This window comes from Pleurodeles waltl, chromosome 1_1, assembly GCF_031143425.1.
Source record: "Pleurodeles waltl isolate 20211129_DDA chromosome 1_1, aPleWal1.hap1.20221129, whole genome shotgun sequence".
Taxonomy (NCBI): Eukaryota; Metazoa; Chordata; class Amphibia; order Caudata; family Salamandridae; genus Pleurodeles; species Pleurodeles waltl.
The window spans coordinates 311,537,281-311,558,464 of record NC_090436.1 but is presented as its reverse complement, the minus strand read 5'-3'; the positions used below and the strand labels follow the sequence as shown (position 1 = coordinate 311,558,464).

Sequence of the window (21,184 nt, the reverse complement as noted above, 5' to 3'; positions counted from 1 at the left end):
AAGGAGCAAGGACTTGAAAATACAAATAAGATAGTAGCACAAGCATAGAAAATCTCGTAAATGCAAGGACACATTAAAGGTTATTTCCACAATAGAAAATATATAGTTCCACAAATATTGGTGTACATATTATTTCTTGTCCAGTGAGCTTCAACAGGCTGTCCCTTGTGCATAGTAGTTAGCTCCTGAGTGCCTGAGGACAATAATCCCCAACAGACACGTCTGCCTCTGAGCTTTGGTGGGTACATAGCCAGTGGGGCAGACGTTCTTGTCAGATAAGTCACTCACTATATTCATAGCAGACCAGACAGAAGCATGAGCCTCAACCAACACAATTTCTTGTGCCAGTCTTCAATCCCCCTCATTCATGCTGATTACTTCTGCTCTGCTCATAAACATTTCTTGAGTACTCCTCACCTGATGAGCAAAGTGGATACATGTGAACCTATGTTAACTATATTCGGCTCAATGTAACAGGAAAGAGTAAGTAGGATTGGCTACTTCTCACCTTCTCAAACCTACTCAATGTTTCTGATAATTAAATACACTGCCCAAGCATCACATAAAGTGAAACATGCGCAGTGCATCAGTTTAAAGTATTTGACCTGGTATCATTAATGACGCCTCTTACATGCACAGTGGTCACCCCTTCTGTTCTTGTCTTCTCTTCGCAGTTCATCACTTGGTGGTTTGGGATGGGTCAGCAGATCCCACCCAACCCTGTGACGAGTTGGGAGGTGCACCCTTGCTGACTGACATATAGGGCCTGATTTATGAAAAGTTAGCTCCACCTTTGCGTCATTTTTTTATGCAAAAGCGGCGCAAACTTTGTACGTTTGTGCCTCTTTTGCATCAAAAAATGATGTAAAGGCGACATTAACTTTTCATAAATCAGGCCCCTAGTGTTGAATCCACAGGTCTTAAATCTAAAGCTTCCAGGCTGCATTCAATCAGTAAGGGGGCTGTTCATCATGGAGGGGAGTGACGCAGTAGTTCCTTTGCCTGTCAAACAGTGGCCGGACTCTGCCTGACCCTTGCACAGAGTAAGGGTTAGAATAACAGATTTAAATCGTTTAAAAAAAAAAATTACAAAATCAGACGGGGTGAAGCCCCAACGCCGAGTAGACGCCATTAGGTGTGAATCCCATACTCACTGTGCCACTGGATCTCAGCCCTACCTGTCTGATAAGCCCCAGCCAGGGTGAAAACCAGTCTTCGCTAGTTTGTGTTCCAGTTCAGAGAAGGCCTGGCTTGGTAGTTCGGACTGGATGTTTCCTATTGGAGCAGAACTGAGTCTGATTTGCATATAGCTGAGTATAATCTGCGGTGGCACGGTGAGAAAAATATTGATTGACTAGGATGTGTCCCTGAATAAATACCAGTGGTTGAGAATAATTCAAGCATCCAATCCATTCCACATGCCCAGATTTGGATCCTGTGCTCCCTGAGCCACTGGAACCAGGTGCACCTAGCTGACAAGCCCCAATCAGGGGTAAACTGATCTTGTGTTGCTTGTGTCACAGTTCAGAGAGGGCCAACTTGGAAGTTCAGGAGGGACTCTTTCTATTGGAGCAGGACCAAGTCTGCTTTGCTTTTTGCTGGGTTTAGTCTGAGGTTGCACGGTGAACATATTAGTGATGACAGGATTGTACTTGAGTAATTACCAGTGGTTGAAATTAATGCATGCATTCCATCCATTGCTATATTATATACTTTAGTGCAATGATCCAAGTGCGACAAGTTTTCTCAGATATTGGTCCCATGCTCACTATGCCACTGAAATCAAAGTGCACCTGACTGATGGGCCCGGTTAGAATGAAACTTGCCTTGGGTTGTATGTGTTCTGGTTTAGAGAGGGCCTGGATTGTCAGTTTAGCAGGACACTTCCTATTGGAGCAGGACCAAAGATTATTTGCATGTTGCTGGAGCTAGTTTGAGGTGTCATGGTGAGCAAAATAATGATGGACTGGGATGCATCCCTGAGTAATTATCACTAGGTGAGATTAAATAATGCAGTTTACTCATTGCTGTTTTGTGAAGTGGTATGCACGGATGTGAGTCCCCATGCTCACCGTGTCACTGGAAACAAGTTGCACCCGAATGTTGAGCCCCAATCAAGGTGAAACTTGTCTTCGGTTGCTTGTGTTCAGGTTTAGCGAGAGCCTGGCTTGGAAGTTCAGGGTGAATTGTTTCTATTGGTGCAGGACTAAGGTTGGCTTGCATATAGCTGGGTCTAATCTGATGTAGCATGATGAGTAAAATAATAGTAGACTGGGATGTGGTCTAGTCATTACCAGTGCCTGATTTGTTTGCTTCATTTAAAGGTATTTGTCACAGTTTTGTTTACCTCATTTAAAGGGTTATCAGCCATCCTTTTGTTTGGGTATCATCCATTGGGTCTGTTTGGAGCTAAAACCTAGATGCTGAAGAAAGGAGTAAAACAAAGAAATACAACATGTTATTACTTCATAGGTACTTTAAAGTAATTATGATTAGGAGGCAGGCTTTAGACTCCGCCCTTCCATCTGCACTGGCTGGGAGGTAGGTTCAATTTACAATAAAAGTGAAAGAAATGATATTTGTTTCCAAAAATTAATTTTTTTGGAAGCAGCTTGTGAATTCTATCATCCTTATGAGGACCCTCACTTATTTGTAATGACTAGAGAGGAGGAAGCCTGGTAAGAAGAAAATGTCTGCATTTTGTCACTCCCAATCACTTAGGTAAACACCACTCCTTTTTAGTGACAAAACAAATGAATCAACTGCTTGGAGCATGGCCTATCACTGATATCGTACCACATACACACTCATGCACAGCCCTCGCCCCAAGTGGATGTGAATATGGGCATAATAATGAAATAAAAAACGGAAACTGGCTAGTACATTTCAGTCAATTCCTCCCATTGATGTTTGATTAGAGCACAGATTGCTTACTGTCAGAACCCCATTCAGAGAGTCACTGGGAAAGTGGGAGCTATTAGGCCCAACTGTGGGGGTTAAGCCTTTTTGCTCCTGATGTTCTGGGGCCTAACCTACTATGGATCCTGAGCAACTGGGCAAAGTACTCCTTTTCAAGGGCAAAGTAGACACAGCTGGGTGAACACAAGCTCACAACTCAAAATATGTTCTAGAACAGCAATAGATGATTGTCCAGTCACATACTTGCGCTTTTATGAAATGAGGACTACTTATGTACTAACACAAAGTAAAATATGGCACTCACAAACAATACACACAGTCTCACAAGGTCAGTCTCAATGGGAATTGATTTTTTTTACGTTAATGCAGCAATGTGTGAGTTTAATGCCACAGATTGGTCAGAATTTCTGATGCATCTGTGAAAACGTGCAACATGGAGCGCTGTATTGTAAATACAGCGCAACTATGATATCATTAGGGGATCATAGGGCAGCGCAAGAAATCTGATGCTCTGACACATCGGAACTGATGCGCGAGAGTCTTGTGAATAAGGCCCATGTCTCATAAATCACTGTAAACTTTCACAGGAGAGATGTTGTTTAGTTCACGTTCACACACACACACACACACACACACACGCTCTCACACACACGTGCACACATACTAACACACACAAACAAGAAATCAAGCACACGCCTAATTACACATCAATCAAGAGTGTTTTAACTTACCTATGTTCTTCTTTTGCTCCAGCTCTCTGTCCTTCTTACTTGCATCACTCGGCTTTGCTCCAGTTTTCGACTGCTTGCGTCATGCCAGACCCTGTGCACTCACTAACGGTATGATTGACTGTACAGGACTGCAGTACGTTCATTCACGATGTGGCTGGATCCCAATGGTGATTGGCTGTGTTACAGGCTATGTGCTCTTAGTCATACTGCAAGTGTGAGTGCAGGGCCTATTACTTGTGTGGATGTAAAGCTGTCTGCTGGAACGATTAAGGATATGATTTCAAGACACCATAGAGCGATAGTGCTATTACACCACTCGCCAAAAAAACATATCCTGTGGGTAGGTGTTGTACAACTTAGTACATCATTATGCACAGTTAGAATTTTTATTTTTCCTCTTTACTTCAGGTGTCATTATCTGTAGGTTACGTCTGCTAAGTGGTGGTGCTACACCACATCAGGCCCTTGGACTGCCAGTGAGTTCTTCTGCTCTGGCACTGCCCGTATCCCCGCTTGTGTGAACCACCACTGCCCTTCCCTGTTATTATCTCACTCTCTCACTCCTTCTCAACCCTTCTAACCCCATTATCTACTCTTTGCAACCCTCCCACTGTAGAGTCCAGGGTTGCACAGGCCTTTTATTCCACGGGGCACCTGGTGCCTCTGCTACATTCAGCTCCTTGAGGCTAATTGCAATAGACATGAAGGGATTCAAGGGAGAGAGAGAAAGAGAGGAAGGGAGGGCAGAGGTGGAGAGAAAGAGATCAGAGGTGAAGCGAGAAGGAGGGAGAGTGGATGGATGGAAAGAGAGCTCAGGAAGACGAAGGTCTGGTTTGAGTATTCTTGCCGGGGCTGTTTTTCTCTCTCCAAACAGGCTCCAAAGGACATTACTGGTTGAGTAGCCAGAAAATTAAAACATCCCCCACTTTGAACCAAACCTCTAAGTAATGCGAAGCAAGTGAACCCAGCCCCTCCTGGAATAGTTCTTATCACCCTTAAATCCACTCATTTATTCATTCATCTTACTACTCTTCCATATCATCATTTTTATTATACCATCCATCCTTCCATCTATTTTTTATTATTCGAACTGTCCATTGAGATTACAACTGTTCCCACATTAGTACATCCATTTCCATGTTTCCATCCATCCATCTTATGACCATTTTCTTCACACAGATCTATTCATATGTTCACTCGACTAACCGTTTATCATTTCACTCTTCTGTCCATCTTTCCAGCTGTCTATCCAGCCCTCCATCAATTCTGTACACTTCCTTTCTATCCTTCACAAGCTGATCTTTTCACCATTTATCCATCATTTCAGCCACCAGCCCTTGTACTCATTCTTCCTTTTTTCCTTTCACCCACCCTTCCTTGCATGTCACCTTACACCTTTCCTTCTTTCTTTACATATTGCCTTCCCTCAACCTTCTTCAACCTTTCCTTACGTTCACTCTTTCTCCCTTCTACTCTTTCCCCTTTGTAGTTTCCACCACAATTATATCTTTTGTGGCATTTAGGGGGTCATTCTGACCGCAGCGGTAAAGCCGCGGTCAGAAAAGGGGATCCCCTGTCTGGGCTGAATCTCCATGGTGGCGCTGCAAGCAGCGCCGCCATGGAGATTCCGACCCCCTTCCCGCCACCCTGTTTCTGGCGGTTTTTACTGCCAGGAACAGGATGGCGGGAACGGGTGTTGTGGGGCCCCTGGGGGCCCCTGCACTGCCCATGCTACTGGCCCCAGCATGATTTTCACTGTCTGCTTAGCAGACCGTGAAAATCGCGTCGGGTGCAACTGCACCCGTCGCACCCCTGCAACACCGCCGCCTCCATTCGGAGCCGGCTTCTGGGTTGCAGGGCCTTTCCTGCTGGGCCGGCGGGCGCTCCCTTGGCGGGCGCCCGCCAGCCCAGCGGGAAAGCCAGAATGGCCTCCTCGGTCTTTTGACCGCAGAGGGGCCAAATGGCGGTGACCGCATGGTGGGCGGCTACCGCCGCCCGCCGCGGTCAGAATGACCGCCTTAGTTCTTACTTGTCTTTCTCCCATAACTTGCTGCTCTCTCTGTTTGTTTTTCCCACTTTGCATCATTCCTTTCTCTTTCTGCTTTACTGAACCTGGCTTACATAACAGGACTTGACCCTGACTTCTCAGCTCTGCCATTCTCTGAGATCGTTTATGTCTGCAGCGGTGAAGACTGAAGAGACAACTGAACAACTTTTAATGAGACTCTTAGTGGTAACCTCCCCCCCCCCCACATACACACACACACTCTCAGCGGTAACCTGTCCTGCCCACCACACACACAAACACACTCTCAGGGGTAACCCGCCCTGCCCACCACACACACACACACACTCTCAGCGGTAACCCGCCTTGCCCACCACACACACACACACAAACACACAAGGTGCTGAAGCAGGGGGCCAGGGCGTAGCTTGGTCAGTAAGACTTGGGGAGGGCGAGCTTCATATTTCCCGACAATCACGCAGCGTATAATGTTAAAATACATTTGATGACATGCATGCGCATGAGTATGGCTTACGAGGCATTGGAAAGGGAGAAGTGTGCAAATTGGTAGGGAAACACACTATTCTAAAAAATAATTAACATTTTTTCGGGCTCTCGAGAGAGAATGGGTGTGTTTTGTCAGTATGTGTGTGCATAAACACCAGGTGAAATCCGGCAGACACCTCACCATACCCCACTGAAATCAACTGTATCCAACTGTTTATAAATCCATTTCTTAGGGGAGGTGTAACACCCCAAACAACCCCCTGACGCTACGCCCCTGGGGGGGCTTCACAATGTCACCGCATACATTCCATTAAGTTGCTTCAATGGTACAAGTCAGTGTTTCAGGCATCACTGCAATAACAGCCTAAGAAATCCCCCCTCCCTCAACTATCTTTCTCGTCCCATTCAACCATAACACCGTTGTTGCTTGCTGGAGTAACAATAATTGCTGTGGGGCTGTGTGTGCCCTGCACTGTGAAGTTGTGTTATGTTCCTGTCGTTGCAAGAGAGCAGCACATCTTGTAGGTGTTGATATATACATTCAGATAATATCAGTTTGACTTTCCTATGACCATAATTTTGTGTTTGGTTGTAGGAATAGTTTGCCGAACAAAAACAGAATATACGTTTTTATTCTCTGTATTTTTCTGTAACTCGTCCTCACTTTTTGGTTTTCTGTAGCTCCTCCTCATTTGTAAATGAACCTAAATATGAGTCTGTCCCTCGAAGCCCAATAAACAACCGCCTGTCAGATTATTAGAAGTAAACACACAGTTCATGCAGCATTCAGCACAGTCGATGGAGTTAATCTCTGCTTGGCAACATTTCACCCCGAAATATTGTTACTCATTTCTGCTGCGTCAGATGTCCTCCCCTTTTACTCAAAATACTTTGTTGGTCTCTGCTTCGTGCACATTAGCATGTGTGCAGGGAAAACAATCTGTCGTTATAAAAAGTAAGCGAAAGTCCATCCTTTGTCTCTGAAAATCACATTAGACACGCCTTTGAGGCGCTGAAAAGAAAAACTGTCAAACATCATTAATTATGCAAGATGACATCTCCAAAACGCGTCCCAAGTTCAGAGGCAGGGGCTCAACCTAATGCAAAAACTCCTGCATTTTGGTTTGTATTCTGCTGAATCACAACGTGGGCTTTACACTGTGTGTGGTCAGACCGCAGTTATACGTTCAGGTTCTTCAAACCAGTGCTTAATTTGTAAAAACAAAAATGTAAATTCCAGGTTTCTCGTCAGGAGGATACCACGCTTGCCCACACATTGCCACTTGCAGTGCTGCCAATGACAATACCTACACAACTATTAACCACCACACTGCTACAAGTGTGACAATTCAAGCTTGACTTGGGTGGCAGACACTAGTTCCGTTAATGTTTATTGAATTAATAAACAACTGTTGTTCTGCTCCTCTCTAAATTAAACAAACCGCACAACCATGTGGCAGGTGTAATAAGTCCCGGTGTTGACAATTAAGTGCCGGTGCCGAGCACCGGAAACCAGGGGCTCAAATTAACCACTGCTACAAACAAACCATTCTGTAGTGTGCTGCCTTTCGTTTAGTTACACAATTCTTTTTGCTTGCAGAAATCAGACACCCTTTAAAAGCCCTCGCAAGAAGACAGAAGCTTTTTGAGAATATGGTTGCCAAAGTCGGTAAGTCTGGCGTTTACCTACAGTGAAACGCTTTCAGTATTGAACATGAAGGGGTGCTTTTTGTAAGGAGCGTATGGGTTTGTGTGGGTTATGACGGGGGTGCACTTGCTACAAGTGACCCTGAGTGCTGCACTTGTATGTCTGTATGGAGGCTTGGGCGACCAGAGCACTGTGGGGATGGGATGTGGGATACACATGGCAGGAGATGGAGGGGCGTAGGTATGACGAGGGGGATCACCAACAGGAACTGATCCAGAGCCACAAAACGAGGATGGGCTGCTTGAAGAGCACAACCTTCTGTTCTTCCTGAAGAGCAGGGAAGAGGGAGCTCACCAGATCTGAGTTGTGAATGAGTTCTTGACCCTGTGAGATGAACAAAAGAAGGTTTGACGTTGTGTCTTCTCCTGCCTTCATCTTTTGTCTCAGTCCTGGTGAGTGTTACACAGTCCACTAGAGATCCTGGCCTTGGTTACCAGATCCGATGAAGTGCTAGAATTGACCACTTTGTAGCAGACTTCAAAGGTGATGTGGGCTAGTAGAGTGAGTCAATGGAGATCACTGAAGGTTGGTCACTTCCTATCAGTGTATTTCTTTGGTAAAGAAGAGCAGTGCACCTTTTATGAAAGAGAATTTGTTTGACCAATGGTTAGTTATCTTTTTCTGCATGTGAGTGTGATTGAATTCACTTTCTATAAGTGGTATTTCACTTACTATGAACTTGATATTTGTCTAATAGAGAGGGATACTGAACTTCCTTTGAATGTGATTTTTTTTTAGCAAAGAGAGGTTGTGCATTTGCTGCATGTGATTTTCATGGCAAGAGGAGTAGAGTTGTTGTGAGGGAGATGTTTGGCGAAGACAGGTAGTTCACTTACTTTGGCTGTGATTTAACTTTCAGGAAGTCACCCACGTAGTGAGTTTGATATTTACTTGCAGAAAACCAGTAATTCACTTGCTATGAGTGTGATATTTGTTAATAAATAAACCAGAGTAGTTCTCTTTCTTTGAGTGTGAGGTTTGATGAAGAGGGGTAGCTCACTTACTTGCGTGTGAAATTTGTTTCATGAAGAGAGATAGTGCACTAGCTGTGAGTACAATGTTTGTTGAAAGAAGAAAGAGTGCACTTGTGAGTGTGATACTCGGTGAAGAAGGTACTGACTCTGAGTGTGACGCTTGTTTGATGAGGGAAGATGGTGCACTGGCTATAAGTGTTATTTTGAGGGGCAATGCACACATAAAGAGTTCTACATTTGTTTGATATGCCTGGGACCCAAATTACTATGTTCAGATAAAAATTACTCAAAAACCACAACATGTTTTCATGTATATTTTGTATGAATCAAGGTAATTTTTGAACATTAGCCGTGTGCTCAACCATGCAGACCACAGCTAGAGTCCGTTGAAACAATCATACACAGAACCATAGGCACTAGAATGGTCAAATCTGTTCAATCAATAAACTACGAGCAAAAAGCTGGCTTATGATTCCCGATGTTAAATCTAATTGACTGCATTTCTAGAATCTTCAATGTGACAGCATCTTAAAAAAAGGAATTTAGTCCCTCATTTGCAGGCGAGTGTCATAATCACATTAATGTATGTTAAACCCTCAAGCGGATTCTTGATGGTGCAATAATCCTGCAATTCGCAATGTAGTAACACCACATAGTAACTTACTTGCACTGTCCCCAGTTGCCACCCACCAATGTCTATGCATGCAGAACAGCTCGTGGAAACATTATTTCGGTACAATATTCCTCATTTTATTGATAGAAAACACTAAATAGAAAATATTGTGACAACCCCCCTCTCCTGAGTGTTAGAATGTCATAACTGCATGAGGCTATGGCAGGTAATTCAGCACCGTTATCTCATTGAGAGACATGATATAAAGTTATTTTTGTAAATTATATTCTTGCACAGTTGGGTTGTGAAAAACACAACAGGACATTGGATATCACAATTACGGGAAAACTAGTAAATGGAATTAGCCAATGAGTGTAATATTTCTCTCATATTGTGTTGAAATCCAATGCATTCGTATTTCTAGGATCAGAAGAAAGTTTGTAAATGGCATTATTCAGAAGTTGTGACTCTCCAGGTTTTTGCACGTTGCACATCAAATATAAAGGGAAGACTGTAATGGCCCTCTGCCGGTCTATTGAGAAAATCTGGGAAATGGCTGACATTTCCACTCTGCCAAGGCCATTCTGCACTGGAAAGCAAGTTGTTCTTTGAGGAGAAAAGACTCACAATAGATACACTAAACATTTTTGGAAGTTCCAAGAATCTCATCTCTGGCCAGCCCATACTAAATTCCTGGAATGCAAGTAAAGGCCACCCAGAAACACATGGGATGCATCAGCCAGGGGGCAATCATTTCGTCCTGAAAGTATGCGTCAAATTAATAGTTTGTAGGACCAACTGATATAGGTAAAACAACCTGGAGTTTCAGCCAATCTACTTTTTTTACATAAAGACATCTTTTTTATTGATTTTATCAACATTCAACATGAAATTCTTTTTACAAAATGCCAGTATTGTCATCAACCTTTCTGGGTACAAATAACCGTGATTTATGGGCATGTATATGCTTATGTTTTTTTTTTTTTTGTAGCACGCAACTATCACCCTGCAATGGTATCTTGGCACTAAAATCAGTTCATAAACCAAAATCCAGTTTCTCACCATGAGCTACTATAGTTATGCCTTGGTGAACAGCCAATTCTTTAAGTTTTTCCTAAATTTAAATAATCTGGTTCTCTTTTTAGTGCATCAGGTAACAGAATAAACTTGATCTTTTTTAGAGCTGCTGCCTATTGTCTTGAACTTCAATCTGGGGATTATCAGATAAAATTTCGCTATGGATATTAAGATTCGGAAGGATGATGTAGTTGAAAGCGAAGATCTAATTGGAGACATACTTGATTGGTGCATAGCTTTATGAACTAGGCAAAGTGATTTGAACATCACTCTTACTTTTACTTGAAGTCACTGACGTTTTGCCCATGTCGGAGTTATATGGAAGCCATGCTATCTACTCGTGGCCTGTCTTGCAGTAAAATTCTGATCTAGTTGTAACTTTTTGACAAAATAGTAGGCAGGCCAGCTTTTTGCACTGCTTTGCATTATTTTGCCACTCAAATCAATGCAAATATCAATTTGCGTTGGTTGGTGAATCTCAAAAAAAGCTAGTGTCACTTTAGAGTTACAAAAGTAATGCTAACTTGAAGCTAAACCTTTGAGAATCTGGGCCCTAGTGTTTATGGGTTGGCCAATCAGATTGGCTGAAGTCTCTGATGCCCTTCTGAATTTGCAGCCACAGAACATTGTGTGGTGTTCCTTGCGGGTGCTGTAGAAATCATCTGATATTCGTCTCCTCTCCTGGAATGTTCCAACCAGTGGATTTCGTGGGTGCGCGGAAACCCCGGGCTAGGTGAGCATGGCCGAACACCCTGAGGAAGCGGGGACTCTCCTCCGCAGGAGCCGAGCCCCGCGGGACGTTACAGCGGAAGACGGCTCTGTGGCCGAGGCGCACAGCGAGGGGGGAGATGGGGCAATTCGGATTCTGGCTACCGTGGAGGAAGCGGCGGACGCCCAGGGCGGAGGGGATGCGAGGGGCCCTACGGGGGAGAATCCTTTAGTCTCCGAGGTATCCGAGTCTCCGATGCCACAGGCGCCCAGCAACGAGGTAGGCGGACACCCGGCCGGGGAGAAGAGGGCACCGCCGGAGACAGCCCCGCTTCCCAGCCAGAGACCGCGGCCTGAGAGGAAGGTGCTCCAGGATCCGACGAACATCCCCTCCCACAAGGTGGATGCGACAGTCCCAAAGGGGAAGCCCAAGTCTGGGAGGGTCTGGAAAGATCCAAAGAAAAGGTTTTCGGTCATGGTCAAGGACCGCCCTCTCCACACATCATGGGACAAGAAGATGAAGGCCCGTCAGGAGATGCGCCTGGTCAAGGACTTTGCCCGGCAACTTCGGGACGACAAACAGAAAGCTAAAGAGGAGAAGAAGCAGCGGCGAGCTGAGAACTTGAAGAGACGCCTGGAGAATGAAAGAAAAGCAGAAATAGTTCAAGTAATCACAAATCCTGCGAAGCTCAAACGAGCTAAGAAGAAGCAGCTCCGACGTATCGAGAAGCGAGACACATTGGCTTTGCTTCAGAGTCGTCACGGCGCACACAAGAAGGGTGCAAGCAAAAAGAAACCCAAAGACATGGAAAAGCCTGTGGGAGAGGCAGAGCCATGCACAAGCTGACTGCTGTGACTTCGGAGGGGACATTCACACTTTCCTTGCCCAAGCCCCCAATGGTGCATATATTGTGTGTGATTCAGATTGATGTCCTTCAGGAGTAGTTTTAACCCTCTTATAGAGGTGTGAAAATTTTGCCAGTATTAACTGGTGATATGCAGAAAGATTCAGTGGATTTCACCTGTTTGACAATAGCAATTCTTTCCACTCAATCACAGGAACTGTGAGTGAAAACTGGCTTGATAGCAGCATATAGCACATAAAATTACATGTTTTTTTAATACACTTAAATGAGGTATCCTATTTAATTTGCTCGGGGAAAACCATAAGGAAAAAGAATACTCTTAATACTTGCTAGGACTGTGATATTTGTTACTGTGGGAACTAACACAGACTGCTTTTCAAATATAATATTTCTCTTTATTGTATTTTATCTGCTTAAATGTTGATTTCTCTAAAATCTTTTAAGTAGATCAAAAGTGGTAGAAATAGTCTGTAATGTTACAAATTCAGAAGATAGGGCCTGATTTAGAGTTTGGTGGAGGAGTTACTCCCTCATAACGGTGACGGATCTCCTGTCCGCTAAAATCTAAATGCCATTATATTCTATAAGATTTATATTTCAGTGGACGTGATATCTGTCACCATTGTGACAGAGTAACCGCTCCGCCAAACTCTAAGTCATGCCCTATTTTCTGAATTTGTAACATTTCAGAATATTTCTACCACTTTTGAGTAGTTTTAATTCACGAAGTGAGGGTAATTTAACCAGAAAGTTGACAGAGAGAAAGTGATGTTTAAAAAATAAGACAGATATTTGAAAGATGGGGGTAAGACTATCCAGCGTTCGTCAGCATTTAAACCTGATTATTTGAAATGGTATGGGACATAAACAGAGGGCTGAAGGGAGAATTTGAGAGAAGTAAAATCGAAAGAAAGCTAAAGGCAGAAATGAAATAGAAGTGAGCAAGAAGAGCAATATATAGAGCAAACAAATAGAGGTACTGATTATGGATTTGGATATTGTTAGAAATTGGGTTTCTGGTTGGCAGAGGTATGCACCCTATCCAGGCAGCAACCACAACCCTAGTCAGATGCATATCATAAATTAACCTATGCTCACCCTCTGGTAACTTGGCACAGAGCAGTCAGACCTAACTTAAAAGGCAATGTACAAAGTATTAGTACAAAACTTCAGATAGTAACACAGTAAAAACACTACAAAATACTCCACACCAAGTTAGAAAAAAGATTATATTTTTATAAATAAAACAAGACCACAACGACAAAAATCCAATAGGTAGAAGTCTAAATATGAATTTGTAAAGAATAGGTACGAAAATAGTGCTTAGAAGCAATAGCCACGTATTGGGATATCTGGTTGAGCTACACTGGGATAAAGTCAAGAGTTCAGGCTGCCTGCAATGGAGGGCAGGCCAGCTACAGGACCCACACAGGGCCCGCTGAGCAACAGTCCCTTAAACCTTGTCGCAGTACAAGATGCGGTTATGATCCTCACACAGTTGGGATGTTATGCCAGAATACTCCATGCAAATGTGGTGAGGCGTCGGTTACATTGTGTAAAGTTCCGGGTCAGAGCATGGCAGTTCCGAATGCAATGCACAGGGTTAATCCACGCTGGAGAGCTGATGCGTCAATCTTCTCCACGCAGTGGGGGCAATGCCTTGGTTTCTAGGAGGTCGTTCCAAATGTGACACTTCGGTTCCGAAATGCGGAATGTGCCAGTCCCGTCCCTGCAACAGCTGTGATGCATTGATCCCAATCTCGCAGCCGGCACTGCATTAGTTCTGATTGGGACAACAGCATTTATACGGATGCTCTGGCAGATGCAGCACTTTATACACCTTCCAGGGGCCCAGAACTGGATTGGCACCATTTGGCTGGGCGAGACTTGCAGCACACAAGTGCCAGGTGCTGTAGGTGATGATGAGTCAAAGTCTTCTCTGTCCCTAAGACTTCAGAAGAACAGGAGGCAAGCCAGTAAGCCCTTAGAGTCACCCTGGGTTCATGTGAGATGAGTCCAGTCCTTCCTCAGCAGGGCAGAGGGCAGCAGGCAGCAGGGCAGTACAGCAGAAAAGAGCAGTCCAGGTTGCAGTCCTTTTAGCAGCACAGCAGTCCTTCTTCCTGGCAGAGTTCTTCACTGTTCCAGTAGAGTACTGGTTTTGGTAGTGTCAGAGGTCCAGTACTTACACCTAGCTGTACCTTTGAAGTGGGAGTGACTTCAACAAAGGGTCTTTGAAGTGTGCAGAGGTCCTTTCTACTTGCTCTCCCTCCAGAATCAGTACAGGGGGCTCTGCAGTCTTTTGTGTTGAAGCAGGACACTGCCTAGTCAGATGCAAGTGTCAGCTCCTCCCACCCATCCTTCCCAGCATGGGCCATCAAGATGGTGATGGCCCATCAGTCTCACCTAAGCTCCCTTTTTTTGTGGGTGTCTGGAGGGGATGCACAGAGTCTAGCTGTCACCCACCCCAGACATTTATTGGTGCAATGCAGTAGGCACACAGGGCTAAGAACAGGACAATGCCAACTTTCTAAAAGTGCCATTTTCAAAATTATAACAATAAATCTGACTTTGCCATTAGTTGTGATTTTAAATTGTGATTCTGTAAACATCACACTTGGGGGTCCCAATTCTTCCCAATTGGAAATTATACTCACAATATGTAATAAAGCAATCTCAATGTTAACCTGTGGGAGAGATATGCCTTGCAGTAGTGAAAAACGAATTTAAGAGCTTTTCACTACCTGACATGTAAAACGTAAAAGTACATGTCCAACATTTTAAATTCACTGCACTCTGCCCTTGGGGCTGTCCAGGGCCTCACTTAGGGGTGACATACATATTAAAAAAGGAAGATTTGGGCCTGGCAAGAGGGTTAAATTGCCAGGCCGACATGACAGTTTAAAACTGCACATACATGCTCTGCAATGGCAGGCCTGAGTCATATTTAAAGTGCTACTGAAGTGAGTGTCACAATCAGTGCAGCAGACTCCGCCAATAGCATTTAATTTACTGGCCCTGGGCACAGGTAGTGCACTTTGCTAGGGACTTATAAGTAAATTAAACATGCTAATTCTGGATAAGCCAATGCTACTATGTTTTACGAAGAGAGCACATGCACTTTAGCACTGGTGAGCAGTGATAAAGTCCCCAAAGTTCTAAAGCCAACAAAAACGAGGTCAGAAGAAGAGGGTGAGGAAGGCGAAAAGTTTTGGATGACTCTGCAGAAAGGGCCAGGTCATTTTAGAGAAGGTCGCAACAAATTGAAAATGTCAAGAGTTATGAAAGACGAAGGAAGAGATTAAAGATGGCTCCAACTTTTTCAAGCTTAAGTAAGAGGACATGTGATGCAATAGGAACATTAATGGTAAATGAAAGAGAACAGGCAGACTGTTATGAGGCAGAGAACAATATGATATTGGTTTCCTTAGGGCTGAGGAGTTAACAGAGTAGCAGACCTGCCAACTTGAAAAACAATCTCACCTTGTGAGGAGGGGGCGGGGCCTTGGAGGGGCCAGGGTCTTGTCAGTAGAAGTATCTAAGTGGCAATTTTGCCCCATCCCGCCTCCAAGCCCCCTCCTCCTGCAAAAAAAAATCTTGCTGAGGCTGCTGCAGATGTCCTAGTGTGTTTACACACACAACAATGGACTTCGGTGGTTCACAGCCTCTGAAAATGAGCTGAAAACCACTGTTTATAGTGGTTTTCAGCTCGCTTTTCCTGCCACCGTGTAATATTGGCTCCTCACAGGTGACCGTGTAATGGGAGCCAATATAGTGTGCCACACTGTGGCATTATTTGAGTTGGCAGGTCTGGAGTGGAGACAGGGTCGGTTGTATAGACAGAGGTGAAAAAATATAAAGAAAAGAACATATGTGTAGACTAAGAAAGGAGCAGTCCAGGTACTCAGCTTTGTGGAAGTCCATGCCATACTGGAAAGGAGTTAAACTTTCAATAATGAGAAAACTTAGACAGCCAGTGAGAAAAAGGTGGAGGAAACCATGTCAAGGTGTTAAGATGAACATGTGATCCCTCTACTTTAAAAGCAGCAGCCATGTCAGACGGAATGAGCAAAGAGGACATAAAAGAAAGTGAGGATCTGTCCCAGCCAAGTCTGAGTAGCAGCCTGATTGCCGATGAGTAAGGAAAGGGTGAGAGAGCCACTGAATACCAAAGTTATCAGTGAAGAAGATGCTCGCGACGTTTGGGAAGAAAAGGGAAATGGCACTACAGAATTAAAGCACCCACCATAGACATTGTAACAATGGGGAGTATTATTTTATGTGTAAATATCAGAATGGAGCCTGACAGAAGAGATATATTGAACAATAGGATCAGTTGGCAAATGTGGCTGCAATGATGCTGAGAGACCAGGATTAGGATTTATTTATTTCTTATCTTCTGAATAGGTGTTGGAGGGGAGTATGAATCAGTGGCCGAGGAAGATCAATGACATCAATTTACAAATGAGAAAGACCCCCAGTAGAAGACTACACACACCACTCTCAGGTCAATCAGTGGAACTGAGAAGGATGCATCACAAAGTTCTAATGACTGTATAGATCGAGAAGTAATGAGCAGAAATTGCAAGCAACATTGCACAAAATCACTGTGCTAACAGCATCGTACCATTTTAGTGTGATGCTAAGTATTGCATCTCGGCGTAAAGGCAAAAGAGCGTGTCTTGCGTCAGATTTGTACTTGAAGTTGACTCGCCCGTACAAATGATTGTATAATAACATCCAATCAAGGGTAAGCATGTAAAATATTTACTTTCGACGAAATTACATGTTACAAATGGAAATCTCAAACGGTGTTCCACGGGCTCGTTGTTTACACCTGGTTTGATTTGGCAGTAGGATTCCTTGCACAGCTAGGCCATGCTAGTTTAGGCCAGCTGGCTTGCCTGAAATCACAGGGGAGTTTGTGCTATGACCATCATGTTTTCTCCCTTTGCTTGCGTTATTTGCAGAGCTGGTGCTCCACGATTGCCTTTGGCACTCTGCTCATGTCACATGCTTGTATGCAAACGTTGATTGCCTCTGCCATTTGTTTTGCTATTTAAAAGGCATAGCTTCCAATGAGAGCCTCTGCACACTCCTTGTGTTTAAGTTGTGAAGGTCAGGCAAGGAAGGTAGTGATTATCAGGAGTAGATGGATATGTAGGGCATGTTATGCAGAATATACAGTCCCACTATTTGGAATTGTTGACAAAGAAATGTTATGGAAATATGGCTTCCCTCCTCACTTAATCCAGGAAATGGTGGTGGAATGGGAGAAGGAGCTAATATGTCAATCATGCACAAATCTTTGTTCGTGCAGGACGGCGCTGCATTTTCTGGCTAACTGCTCCCTACAGCTCACCAATCGTATCATACCAAGGGCCAGATTTACAAGGCCCTTGCACCCCTTAGCGCCACATTTGCGGCAAAATGTTTGCCGCAATTGTGATGCAAACGGACCACTACCATAGCACTATATTTACAAGGTGGCACAAACTAGGTTTGTGCCACCTTGTAAACCCTTTGTGTCACATCATGCATAATATATGCATGATGTATGCAAAGGGGGTGTTCCCTCATTAGAGGGTCACTAAAGAATGGCGCAATGGAATCTACAAGATTCCATTGCACCATTTCTAGCATCATTTTGCATGGCGGCTTAAAGCAGGCGTTAAAATGAGGCTCCCATTGATTTCAATGGGCCTCTTAACACTATACTTGATTAGCGGCATTTTTTTTTACTCATATCCAATATAGCGTTACAATAGCGTCAAACATATGACGCTATTGCCCCTAACATGCGCCATGGTGCGCCATATTGTAAATACAGCGCAACCATGGTGCGTTAGGGGCCGCAAGAAAAGTGGCGCAAGTGATGTGCCACTTTCTTGTAAATATGGTCCCCTTATCTCCAAGGCCATGCAATCCAGGAGTCTGCAGCATACACATCTGCATGCTGCTGTACATTACTGTACTGCAATATCAGCAGGGCACGACAACTGTATCATATTCGAGCCTACGCTAGCAATGCTCAAGCTCTCATTAACGCCTCAGGAAACTTCAACATGTGCATGACAATTGCTAATTTTCCTGTTGAAATACACATGACATTTTCATGTTATAAATGTGAGAACAGCAAAACATGGCACCATTGACTAGAGACACATGTGGCTACTTGGTTACTGTTTGAACTCAACTTACCATATTCATGTTTACCCACAGCATGTTACCCTGTACAAAACCAATCTTTCTCCCACCTTATACACAAGCATGGGAGCTCACGTTCAAATGCATGTGTATGTAGCATACGTTTTGTTCTGTGCACCACCCTCATGCCAATATATGTCTTATGCATATTCTTTGTCTCCGCATCTACTGACCCAGACACAAGTGTATCAACGATTCATTGCACCTCAAATGATATACAATAAACACGAGGCATCGCAGAGCTAATCTTTTGGTCTCCTGAAGTCACAATTCGTATGTCTGAATCTCCCAAGTGACGTGCTACTGTGTGATAATTGAATTGTCTTAGCTTGTTGTGCATTACAATAACTCACATTGCGATAGAACATACAAATAAACCTCAGCCATGGTCTACATCTCAAACTCGCTGTCTCGGCTCTTGTTTCCTCCAAGCCCTCACTTCAAGAGAGATGGAAAGCTGCCCTAGCAGTGTTGAGTTAGTGATGGCGTCGCTTACACCCTGAGGCACAACTGTCCACATATTGTGATTGACATCTGCAGGGCCAAACTGTGTATGTTATTAACCTCACGAGCAACCTCAAACTATCCTGCTGTGTAGACAGTAGGCCTCGAATTATTACTGGAGCCAGCATGTGTTTATTGTGCCAATCCATGGTGCATGCCGTGAATATGCTGTTTTCGGTGGGTGACCTAACAGACGTTCTTTCTGACACAAGGTCAGAAGAGGTGAAATTAGGCGGCCTACTGGCAACCATAAAATTCAGATATATGACTACTAGTTGAACCGCCACAAACTACTTAAAGGGACCCATGTAATATCTTCATGAGCCTTGGGTGAAATGCTAACAATGCTAGGGTAATGAGTATCAAAGGGCCAGATGTACTAAAATGCAATTTTGCATTTCCTAAATAGTGACTTCATAGAAATCGCTGTTTAGGAAATGCAAAACCTCTGTACAGAGATACCGATTTCCTAATAGTGATTCCCACAAAGTAGGAATCGCTATTAGGAAATCACAAATAAGGAATCCCATTGCATTTGTGTCAATGAGCCGGTTTTGCATTTCACAAATATTGATTTCCTATTAACAAATCGCTATTTGGGAAATGCAAAACTAAGGATGGCAATGGGCAAAAGGTCCCTCCTTGGTGCACCCAAAAAATAGTGATGCACATGTAGAGCACACATATGCCCAAGGGGCCCGTGAGTGCTCTATTGCAATTTAAAAAAAAAAAGCATCCTGGGGTGCTTTTTTTAAATTGCACTTGGTTACCATTGACTTCAAGTTACTGCAATTTATAGCAACATGACACATGAACAAAATGCACATGGCATAATGACTGACAGATCTTTGTTTTTAATTTTTCCCGCAGGCACAAGTCAGGCAGGGAAAAGGGTCTACTATTAGCCAATTAAGGGAGATATTTGTTCTAGGTGAGGACAACTGCAGCAAGTGAGAGAGAGGGAGTGACAATGGAGAACAGCCCATGCCCTTCTGGATATCTAGGAGATTGACAACATAGCTTCTCTAGGCCTTGGCTTTGGAACAAAAGTAGCCGGGAGGCACTATCAAGGAGGGAGTTTCAGCTCCGAAAGACACAGTAAAGCTATGAAATGAAGCACCACCCTAGCTTCTACCCACTCTTCTGCCCCACCCTCACCAAAACCAACTGCCCTCCTGAGAAAGCATGCCAGTGGCTTGCATCCCCTTTGCTCAGGACACTTCCTCTCCTCTCATCTCTTCTTCCACTGTTCCTCTAATCCTTCCATTAATCTGCAGTCCATGACAACCTCAGTTATGTCATTTCTGGATAGCATTTTGTGTTTCCTAAATAGCGATTTGTATGAAGTCGCTATTTAGGAAATTCAAAATTGCATTTGAGTACATTTGGCCCAATGACATAATTCTAGACAGACAAACTGAATCCCCCCTCCACTCTTCAAAATCTCACAGAGCCTTACTAAAAATCTGCGCTAGATGTAACTTGAAAGACTGCTGGAGATTACAACACTCTGACACCAAAAACTACACCTTTTTCTCCTTCTCACATTCCTACTATTCGACAATTGATTATCTTCTCATATCAGGCACCCTTACCAACCTCATAGAACAAATGGACATTCACTCCCGACTAATTTCTGATCACTCATGCGTAACCATGACAACTGCAGGGACTAACACTAAACCCAAGAATAAATTATAGCGCTTTAATAATGAATCAATAAAAGATGACATAGCTAGGTCACGCATATAAACAACAATTCTTAACTACATTAGTGAAAATAAAATACCCAATATCTCAATACACACCTTCTGGGATAGTTTAAAGGCAACTATCAGGGGTACCTTAATAGACATTCAGGCTAAACTAAACAAAGAACACAACAGCAAGATATATGCCTTTGAAACAGAAATTAAAAGACTCAAATCACTACACATCTCAAATCTTAACCCCTCCACCCTAACACTCTTAACGAATACAAAAACTGCTAAGTGAGAAGTCAAGGGTGTGGATTAATACATTTAAGCTTCTGAAACTCTGTGATGCAAACAGAGCAAGGGAAATACTTACATCCTGTCTGAAACACAAACAAAATAAAAAGAAATCTATAGAAGATAAAATTAACAACATACAAACAAATCCCCAAATGATCCCTGATGTCTTTAAAGACTTCTATGAATCACTATATCAGGATGACTGCCAAATCTCGAACGCCACACATAAGACCTACCTCGATAACCTAAACCTATCATGGTTATCCCAAGAAGATGAACAAAAACTCAACTCCACCATTACCGCAGAAGAAATACACCTAGCAATTAAATCCCTCAAATCACATAAAGCTCCAGGGCCAGATGGCTTTACCACA

General features: G+C 43.6%; 1 protein-coding gene across 1 annotated transcript; it reads left to right on the top strand.

Annotated features, from left to right (window-relative positions):
- The first annotated feature begins 11,560 nt into the window (after window positions 1–11,560).
- On the top strand, window positions 11,561–12,242 carry LOC138251417 (coiled-coil domain-containing protein 86-like). The gene has a single exon (XM_069205691.1). It carries the CDS (start codon window positions 11,718–11,720, stop codon window positions 12,087–12,089), a length of 372 nt encoding a protein of 123 aa, XP_069061792.1. The 5' UTR covers window positions 11,561–11,717; the 3' UTR covers window positions 12,090–12,242.
- The last annotated feature ends 8,942 nt before the right edge of the window (window positions 12,243–21,184 follow it).